This window comes from Centropristis striata, chromosome 7 (assembly GCF_030273125.1).
Source record: "Centropristis striata isolate RG_2023a ecotype Rhode Island chromosome 7, C.striata_1.0, whole genome shotgun sequence".
In the NCBI taxonomy this organism is placed as follows: Eukaryota; Metazoa; Chordata; class Actinopteri; order Perciformes; family Serranidae; genus Centropristis; species Centropristis striata.
This window is the reverse complement of record NC_081523.1, coordinates 27,459,954-27,470,289: the sequence shown is the minus strand read 5'-3', so window position 1 is coordinate 27,470,289 and position 10,336 is coordinate 27,459,954. Positions and strand designations below refer to the sequence as shown.

Below are 10,336 nucleotides of genomic sequence, written 5' to 3'. Positions count from 1 at the left end.
CGTCATCCAACCCATGGGAGCTTTGTTTGAGGTAAAAATGGATTCTTTCTTATCATAATTGCTCTAACCCTCTTACCTCAGCTAAAATTTATTTTGCATACAACTTTATAAAATGTAGATTTCACATATATTTTTAATATGATAAAATATTTTAATTGAGTCTATTTGGAATCTGTTTTATGTATTTAAAGCTAAATGTGTATCTTTTCCCCAGGCCCCCCTGACAAACTGTGACTGATTCCATTTTGTAGAATCAAAGATGACGAATTCTCTGGTTTGGAGTGTGTGCGCATTTTTTTATTTTTTTGCTTTTTTGTCATCTCTTTGAACAAAGTAAAAACACTTCAGCTCCTCACACACACTGCTGAGTGCCACATAGAGGAAAAATCCTCATAAAGCTCTCCACTGCAGTTGTGTTTGGGGCAAAACTGTCATTATGTACGGGGTGTATAAATTGACCCTCTGGGTGTTGACAGGTTTTATCTCTGTCACCACCATCTTCTTCAACGTCTACATCTTCTTGATGAGTTTGTGGAACTACAGGCAGAAAAAGAAGTGGAGTCCCAGTGAAACCATCATCCTGGCTCTGTCGGTGGCCGACGTGGCTCACCAGCTGCTCTGCTACTTCTGGATGACCATGGACGAGGTGGACAATGACTGCCACATCAGCGAGGTCCACTATGCCGTCATGCTGCTGTTAATCTACAGCCTCAAGTTCACCATCATGTGGGACACCAGCTTTCTCACTTTTTACTACAGCACCAAGCTGGTGAACACCCCCAACCACTGCTACACACAGATCCAAGCCATCATCCTCAAGCACGTCACCTTAGCTGTGTTTCTCATCCCTCTGTGCGGCCTGGGCACCTGCATGCCGATGCTCGTGGTGTTCCACTCTGACAACTTCACCATGGCCAACAAAGACTGCGGTGTTTTAATGCCTGACACCTACTCTGGCAAGATCTATGAAGCCATGTATCTGCTTGTTTCTGATGTGCTGCCAGGGGTGGTCATGGTGAAATGCTGCTTCTCCATCTCCATCCACCTTGCCATCCATCTCCGCCACATGAAAGCCAGCACCAACGGAGCACACGCACCAAAGCTGGGCTCTCAGATGAGGGTGATCCAGATGGCTCTATCCCTAGTCGCCATCTTCATCCTCTTCCTTGTCATCGACCTGTATGTCAACTACGAGATTTCCGTGAACCACGAGAACATCATCTCGCTCACGTTCTTCTTCACGTCCATCTACACGACTGTCGCCGCCATGGTGCTGATCTACGGGAAAAAAACGTTCTGGAAAGCTTTGATACATGAATTTAACGTCTGTCTGGATGAATATCCGTGTTTGTCTTGTCTGAAAGTGCCAGAACAAAAGGCTAAACCAAGCACTCCTGCAAAAGTTAAAACCTGAGAAGCCAATTTGCTTCTCACTCGGGGTCTTTGTGCTGAAATCAATTGGTCATTGTCTGGACTTATTAAAAACTTTGCAGTTAACTTATTCTTTTATCTTTTCTGCTACCAATTTCAGTAATGACTACAGTCCTGCTCTATCACCATTAATTACAATTTCTTATATCAATATGGTATTTTAGCTGTGTTAGCCAGTTAGAGCAGGGAGCTGTTCAAGGGACGCACAGGTAACCAACTTTCCATCTAAATCACACGCTCATAACATCAGGCCGTACCTATGAATATTAATATTTCAGTAGGACAAATAATAGTCAGGCCTGTAAAATAGATCTCCAAGCATGGTTGCCTGGACATGATGTAACCCAGCACCCATCTCAAAATGTTAAAAAATACATGTGACTGTAGTGAGAGTACAGAGCATATTAATAAAACAAGAAAATAGCCTGAATTCTTTTTCTTTCTTTTTTTTTTTCATCACAGATGTTTTAAGAGTTTTTCCTCAGTCGGGTTGCAGATAAGCTGCACACAGGGACAACTATAGCCTGCTTGTAACTGGATGGTTGCCAGTCCAAACTCCTGCAACGGTTTGTGGAGAAAGAAAATAAACTTGATGGGGAAAAGTACTTATAATCCTCACCTTCTCTCTGTTCACTGGTCCTCAACAGAAGTGTGCACGCCTGTACTCGACAGCTCCCAGGTGTGATCGTGTGTAACTGCAACTGTGTGTGTGGGTGTGAAGCTGGGCGTTCCTGAAAAGTGCACTCATGCCCAGCAAACCTACCCTGTGTAAATAGTTTTCTTTTTTTCTTAAATGCAGCAGACCTCTTTGCAATGCTCCATTAGTTCACACCCCCTGGCATCACAAAGTGAGGTTCAAAGCAGAGATACAATAGTGCAGCTAATCCCACTCCACACTGAGGCTTGGGATCCCTCCTGCAGCTAAATGGACAAAGTAAGAAAGGGCATGTCTTCCTTTGATGCGGGGGAGTTCAGTCGTACCAAGGCCTTGGCTTCCATCCCGTGCCCTGTCTTCATCTCTCTGTTGGAGGCACTTGGGCTTGGCCTGACAGCTCAATATGATAAAATACTGGACAATATAGATGTTATACTCAACAATGTAATACAATACAGTAATGCTATTCTCTGTCTTCTTACCTTCTTGTTTGGGAAATGACAGTGATGGAAGATGTATTTAGATAATTTACTTAAAGGAGCAGTGTGTAGGATTTAATGACATCTAGTGGTGGGGTTGCAGATTGCAACTAACTGAATACCCCTCCCTTTCCAATCATGTGGAGAACCTACGGGGGTCTTCACTTGTAAAAACATGAAAGGTTCTTGGTTTGGTTTGGTTTGGTTTGGTTTGTCCATTCTGGGCTACTGTAGAACTATATTTCATATGGCTTGTATGTACATTTGAAGGGCTCATTCTAACCTAACAAAAAACATATCTATTCATAGTTACAGGTGATGTCATACAAATTAAATTGTGAATCTGAATATTTTATTTTATTTCTATCGAAAAATCATCCTTAATCCTACACATTGGTCCTTTAAGTAAAAGTATAAATACAACAATTTAAAAATTGTCTATTAAAAGGTAAATTCATGATTTTCTAAATCTTAAAAAAATGAAAAGAAATATTATCAGAAAAATGTACTTAAAGGTTCCATATTGTAAAACGTGAGCTTTGTATATCTTATTTGATTATATAGCAGGTCTAGGTGCCATATAAATACTGTAAAGGTATCAAACGGCTCAATCCACACAGAAACTGTCTTTAAATGAGCTGTCAGGACTAAGACTGAGATGTCACAACTAAACTACAAATACAGTATACTTAGACGTGTGACAGTTACAGTCAGTCCCCAGCTGCCATAATGGTGCAGAGGCAAAAGCAGAGACAAACACAGAGGTCTTCTACATCTTTGCTGAGAGCAAAGATGTAGAAGACCTGAAAGGATAGACCAGTCAGAGCAGACTGGACTTTTTCTGCAGTGGGGCTTGAAGAGACAGGCACTAAAACAGCAATTTTTGAACATTAAAGCATGTAAACATGCTCTTCAAAGCTGAGAAAAACGTGATTAAAACAGGGTGCCTTCATTTGCAAATCCTTTGCAACCTACATTCAAGTAAATAACAGTACAAAGACAAGCCATCTAATGCTCTAGTACATCTAATACACTCATTATGAATTTGATGCATTCTGTTTTTATTTACATTTTACAGTGTCCCAACTTCTTTGGAACCGGAATTGTAGTAGAAACCCAAAATAGGAGTATGAAGTATGAAACTGACAATTAGCATAATATGATCCCTTTTAAGTGTAAAAGTGTAAGTGTTAAGTAATATAGTAAAACAAATGTCTTGGCATTATTTGAAGCAGGTTAACTTCAACTACACAATAAAGGCTGGCCTATAGAAATGGTCACAGGATCGATCTGAGGGATTTTAAGTGATCTTGTTGTAAGTAGATTTGGTGAAATATTGGACAATTTGCCCTTTTTGGGTCTCAAATATTTGGTATGTAACCATTGAAATGTTCAGAGATGAATGAATGTCCCTGGTGGAACTGCAAACACCCCACCCCCTCAAAGATGCTGCTGTATTTTTTTTTTTTACCTCAAAATCTAAATCTTAAATCTATATTTTGCTAAAGCTGTAGCTAATGTGGAGTAAAAAGTATAAAGGTAAAAAAATACCTGCCTCTGAATGGTGGTGGAGTAGAAGCACGAAGTAGCATAAAAAAGTACAAGTACCTCAAAACTGTGTCTGAACCACTGTAAAGTGACTTTTAAGAGTTTGCAACCATCTGTGAGCCTTTATGCTGGAAAAACCTTCCAACTGTTTTCCATCGACTGTTGTCTCAAGGTAACGGAGACTGTGTGTGTGTGTGTGTGTGTGTGTGTGTGTGTGTGACCTCCGACTGTCTGACAACTCAAAGTTAGACACACACACACGTGTCATTGGTGTACTGTCGGTTGAGAAGAGGCAGGAAATATGTCCGAGATTAACATGAAAAGAACGAAACTGTAGTGATTGATGTCCTCAGATTCTATACAGCATCAAGCTGTAAACATGTCGACAGTATGGAGATTGTTTCCATGGAGATGTTCCTGTGCATTCAGCCAAACCTGGCAGTTGCAATGCTGCTCTACTTGCATGGATGAACATCACTGGAAATGGTTATTGCTCCTGAGACTTGCAGGGAGAGTGATATCCCGCACTTCACTATCTGACAGGAAGGAACAGACCATTAACAATCCAGATTAGCAAGACCAGCACCCATCGCACAACTCCCATAAACATCTCATAAAGTCCCTGCAGACTGTCTCTCCAGATGAGGCCTCTTTAGCTCCTGCCTCAGCCTCATTTTTTTCTACACCTACTGTAATTGTATTTGCATAAATCACTACTTCCTCGCCAGTTTGTTAGATGTTTTGAGCTTGAATGGGTAATTTTTCACGCTATCAGCAGCGTCCAAATGACTGTCTGTGCAAGTTTCCAGTGAGGGCACAGAGAGTAATCTGTATTCACTGTGTCAACAGGATTGCGGTTTAGAGATGGAGAAGATGCCTTTCTAAAACAATCAATGCCGCCAAGAAAAGAGTTTGCTGCTCTTTCAATAACTTTTTATTTTTGTTCAGTCAACAACAGCTTGTTCATAAAAAAAGATTATATATCTCTTGAGGCATTGTTTGTATAAAATTTCTTTGATGCTTGTTAAGAAATGCGTATTGTACAAAAAAGTGAATCCCTTGAAAACAATTTAAGATCTAAAAATAAAACTTAAAATACTGACAACCTAATAATCGTTTCAGTTTGATCATTTTTAAAAACATGCATAGATTTAGCACTCTAAAGGCACTTACATGGTATTGCTTCTTTTAAAGACAGTGAAGCGGTATGTTGAAATTAGACTCAGTTTATGCGGCATAAAAATAAACCATCTCTGTACACACTGGGTGTGCGAAACAATGGGAATATTCAAATTCAATGAATAGCAATAATTTACATTTCAATAGTGACTTGATAAAAAAAATGAAGAAAATCTGCTAAGACCTGAAATGTAAAACTAAAGTGAACCTCAAAGGCATTCATGCTTGTACCATACAGCGTTCAGGGATCTTTAAAGGACCAGTTTGAAATTTTGTGAAGCGTGCTTATTTACTTTCTTGTTGAGATTTAGATGAGAAGATCGATACCACTCTCACATTTGTATAGCAAATATGTAGCTGGAGATAACTGCTAGTTAGCTTAGCTTAGCATAAAGACTGAAAACAAGGGCTGGCTCTGTATGGAGGAGCACAAAGTAAGGCACAAGGGAATTGATTTAGTCTCTAAATTAATCATAGGTGTGTTTTGGGCATCACATGAATTAAATCAAAGAGTCCTCTCCCATTCCCTTTACCTTTATAGCCAGGTGTGCCTACACTGGCACATGGCTATTTATTTATTTATAATTATTTATTTATTATTTACTTGAAAAGTTGGGGTTTGTGTGTGGGACTCGTTGTTTCGGAGAAGTAACTTCCTGGAGTCTTCTCTTGTTGCCTGGCAACTGCACATAACCCCTTGCAAAACAACAAATTGTCATGTTAACACTAAAGGTCGTCATACATACATTAAAAAGAAGATATAAAGTGTTAATTAGCGTGCTTTAGAGTTGCTGCTAGGGAGATTTTGTTGCCTTAATACAGAGCCAGGTTAGCACTTTCCCCTGATTTTCAGTCTCTATGCTGCAGCTACATATTTAATGCGAGAGTCGTAATATTTTCTCTCTGAGCTAGTGAGTGTATGTCCCAAAATGTCAAACTATCCCTTTAAGGAAAATACATACTTCCACTGAACGCCAACATCAACGTGATGCAGTTTGGAGGCATCAGTTACAGTGTTCAGTTCATTATAAACATCAAAACAAATACATAATCTGCAACACATTCATTAATGCCATCCAGTGTCTAAAACAATGTGGTTTGGAGAAAAAGGTTTGATCATAATATTACTCAACACCAGAAACAAAATAACTAAATTTCAAACTAACAGTTACATTCTGTACATTGTATTCCCTGCTCTTGATCAAGTTTGTCTCTCATGCAGCTTTTGTTTTAAAAATATGGAATGCTGGTAAATAGCCAGGGGGAAAAGAAGTCATCCAGTGTCACTCCAGCCCATAAAAGCTAAATATTACATTGCAGCATTGGTCATTCCTTTTCCCTGCAAGTGATTAAAGTCTGTACGGATTATTCTTCAAGAAAAAAAAAAAAAGTATCAAATCACGGTTTCATTACCTCTTAAAAAACACACTGAATCATAGGTTGTAATGACCTCATACAACCGTTTCAGCACAGTAGTACCCTCATACAACAATAACCCCACATATATACTTCCTTGCGGCTTAAAAACAAAACATAGGCTAAAATTTGAGAACAAAGGAGTGCTTGGAATTATTAGCCACTTGCATCAGAAAGATTTTTTTCCCAGCTAAAAATCTTGCATACATCCCACGTACTGTAGATGGTCCTGCATCTGTACCCTACTGTGGCGGCTCCGTAATGCCACCAATGAATTTGCGCTTTTCATCACATCCAAATCAGAGAGTTAGTGAAACTTTAAAGCCTGTGTGGAGGCGTCGCCTTAGTGGGGGGTGTGCTCGTATGTGGGGAACATCGACTTCCGTGTTTTCGGAGGAGGCGGAGGAGGCTTGCTCTCAATTTTCGTCGGCAGTGGAGGAATGAACTGTGAGGAAAGAGAAGAGAGAGTTCATGTTAGGGCTTCAAATAAAAAACAGAATATTTTAACGTTTACATGTCATTAAATATGCATTAGTGAGGGGGTGCTATTTTCTCCAAGCAGATGTACCTCTGAAGAGAACCCGTGGTTGTCAATCTCGTGCGGGTGTTTCTTCGGAGGCATGGGTGGGGGCGTCCCTGGGGTGTCAATAGTATTGACATCATTGTCACTGAGAAGCGATGAAAAACCTACCACAGGAGAGAAGAAATAAAAGCATTTCAGACTGCATGCATCTGTGAATATGTATGTGTGTGTGACCTGATTAGGGCTACAGACCAGAATGTGCTTACACAAGGTTAGTAGGTATTCTTCCTTTTCTGTGTGCAAGGCACATTTTTTTAAGAGAAAATGAAATGATGACATGCAGTGCGGTGTTTGTCAGAGCAGTTGGGTTTTTTTGCTACATACTGGAGCTGCGTGGTGTGCGAGGAGTGTGTGGAGAGGCGGGTAGCGGGCTGAGAGGGTTAGACAGGCTGAGCTGGGATGAAACACCCTGGAACAGGGAGAGGGTAAGCCGTCGGTCTCCTAATTGTAAACTCTTGGGTCTCTGCTGCTTCTCTGGAGGAGTCTGGAATAAACATTGGAAAACAAAGATATAGGTTTCCATGTAAAACAGTTGAGCATAATAGAGCCACTCTGTTTGCAACTGAGTAACAGAAACTCAATATTGAGTTTGATGATATGGTGTAAACAGCTTATATAATCACCTGAGTGGAAGTCACGGAAATGAAAATAGCAGGACATATAAATAAAAATAGCACCTGGCCTTACCTCATCTGCATCCGACGGTCTCTCCAGTAGGACCTGGGATTTGCTCACACTCCATTCCTTCCTGTTCTTTCTGGCAATCCTGTTGTCCTCCTCTGAGCGGGACAAAATCGACGTCCTGCGATCGCTGGGGCGGGACAACAAGGAACTGTTTGTGAATAATCACGGGCAGAGAAAGAGATGCAGAGCAAAAACAGATAAATCAGTGTTTGATGAAAGCAGTCTTTGTAGTGATGGCAACACAGTTTCAGACATGGGGAAAGGTAAGACAAAAGAAGCAGGGATAGGATGCAGGGACTGACTCTTGGGAGGAAATGCAGGAAGGTCCATCTGAGGATGCAGAGCCGCTGGAGAGGCCTGAGGAGGCGTTGGAGAGGGTTGAAACAGTAGACATGCGACGCAGGGTGGAGGACAGGATGTAGGGCATCACAACGGAGCCCACGCGACTCTTCTTCCTCTCAGTGAGAGAGCAGGGCTGGGACACACAAATGGGATTAAGCATCATCAGGGAATCTTGGCAGGGGAGGAGCACAATGACAGGCAAAACTCGGGTCGGCAATGGACTGGCTAAAGGAAGATTTATGGTCCTGCGCTAATATAACGTACACTCTGCTTTGAATGAGAAGCGTTTGATAGGAAGGCAAGAGGGCCAATAGCTTAAGTTGGCACCCTCTTACATTAAATTGAGTTTGCGGCTGGCAACGCACCAAGGTTATGACGCCATAATGCTTCTCTACTTTCTCCCGAAGGTCTTGGAAGCAAGTAACCAGACGGTTGTGTAAGGGCTTCAGCTGCTCCGTCGTCTTCTCCCCATGGATGCGAATCCCATCTGCCAGAAGAGGGATCTAGAGGGGAAGACAGGCACTTAAGTATTACAAAACGTCTTCTGCTTTGAGCCCAGTGTCAATGACAATGATGGCAGAAGGATTTACCTGCAGGGCGATGAGCTGTTTAAGGACCTCAATGCGCTCGTGGTCCTCAGGGTGCTCTTGGATGTAGGTGTCTGTAAAGAATGCCTAGAGAGGATGAAGACAGGATGAAAATTGGGCAGCCTTGTAAACAAACTCTTAAAATATAGCTGTGAGCAACGGTGAACAGGTTTCCACAGCATGACAAAGAGGCCACAGCAGTTCCCTTATGAATAAAACTTTGTAGCTCAAAACAGGCTAGAGGCCAATCAGAACTCATGCTAAAGAAAAAAGAAATTACAAATGTATATTATGTTTGTAGGATTTATCTGTTATTAGTTTAGTCTGACAATATTTGATAGCAATACATATTCTTCTTCAAATGAATTACTTTAGAGCCAGCTGTGCACACAAACTCATCCTGATTTAGAAAACAGCTCAAATCTAACTAGAATTACTCATCGTGGTTGTATTCCTCTGCCAACCAATTAAGTTTCAGTTTACAACCATGTCTGTTCTGACTCATATGTAGCCTGACACTGCTTCAAATATGGACAATGCTGCAAAAAAGCCACAGTATTCAAATCCTCCCCTTCTGTTCCTGAGTTATGGCGTTGAATAATGGCCAGAAGTGCTTCTGAATACAGTGAAGTTGATCTTCGAGTTTTTGGATATAGAATGTTGTTAGAGAGAGATTTTGGCATAACTATCAGATGAATTCTTGAGTTGGGGCCCAAAAATGATTTTGTGCGGTCACATTGATGTTGACCTTTGACCTCCATAATCTAATTTGTTCATCCTTGAGTCCAAATGGCATTTGTGCCAAATCTAAAGAAATTCTCACCACACTTTACTGGGAAATTGGGTGATGAGAATAGGAAGAACATCAGGTCACAGTGACCCTTGGTCAGCGAAAACGAATCAGTTCATCCTTGAGTCCAAGAGGCCATTTATGCCTAATTCTAAGAAATTTTCTTGCAGGCTTTCCCGAGATATTGCATTCACAAGAGTGGGGCAGCCGGACAGACAACCCGACTACTTAACGCCTCTGGCCATGGCTGTGGCCAGCCCGGAGGCATAACAAACACGGTTCAGTATAGAAGTAGTCACACACTTGCACATTTTGGGGGGCTCTGTACTCTCACAGAGTCTGTCTTGCTTGTCTGTTAACTGTCAATCTGTGCACTCTGCTGAAAAATTGTCTTGTTAAGCAAAAAAAAGTCAAACCTTCTCATAGTTGGAGAAGCCACCCATGACAGCAGGGTCAACAATGCCGCTGAGCATCATGGACAGCGGGTTGATGGACAGTGAGCGATCGCAGGCTTGCTGCTGCACGAGATTACTCAGCTTTTCATTGGCCATCTCCATCGTCTCCACGGCATTCTCCAGAGGACTGATCTCCTCCTGCACATCAGGAAAATCGTATGAAGAATATGGTGAATTAGAGGAAGTG

At 41.4% G+C, this 10,336-nt stretch overlaps 2 protein-coding genes across 2 annotated transcripts in view; one reads left to right on the top strand and one right to left on the bottom strand.

Annotated features, from left to right (window-relative positions):
* The first annotated feature begins 296 nt into the window (after nucleotides 1–296).
* On the top strand, nucleotides 297–1,414 carry LOC131974457 (uncharacterized). The gene has a single exon (XM_059336770.1). The coding sequence runs from the start codon at nucleotides 437–439 to the stop codon at nucleotides 1,412–1,414; it is 978 nt and encodes a 325-aa protein (XP_059192753.1). The 5' UTR covers nucleotides 297–436.
* A 4,412-nt stretch (nucleotides 1,415–5,826) lies between these two features.
* dock5 (dedicator of cytokinesis 5) overlaps nucleotides 5,827–10,336 on the bottom strand; it is a 38,057-nt gene continuing 33,547 nt past the window's right edge. The window contains exons 44-51 of the mRNA XM_059337043.1: nucleotides 10,111–10,287; nucleotides 8,908–8,991; nucleotides 8,683–8,820; nucleotides 8,278–8,450; nucleotides 7,979–8,123; nucleotides 7,616–7,775; nucleotides 7,277–7,395; nucleotides 5,827–7,153 (exon numbers count right to left, since the gene is read on the bottom strand). Of these exons, the coding sequence (XP_059193026.1) occupies nucleotides 7,052–7,153; nucleotides 7,277–7,395; nucleotides 7,616–7,775; nucleotides 7,979–8,123; nucleotides 8,278–8,450; nucleotides 8,683–8,820; nucleotides 8,908–8,991; nucleotides 10,111–10,287 (1,098 nt within the window). The 3' untranslated portion in view covers nucleotides 5,827–7,051. The remainder of the gene's footprint in view (nucleotides 7,154–7,276; nucleotides 7,396–7,615; nucleotides 7,776–7,978; nucleotides 8,124–8,277; nucleotides 8,451–8,682; nucleotides 8,821–8,907; nucleotides 8,992–10,110; nucleotides 10,288–10,336) is intronic.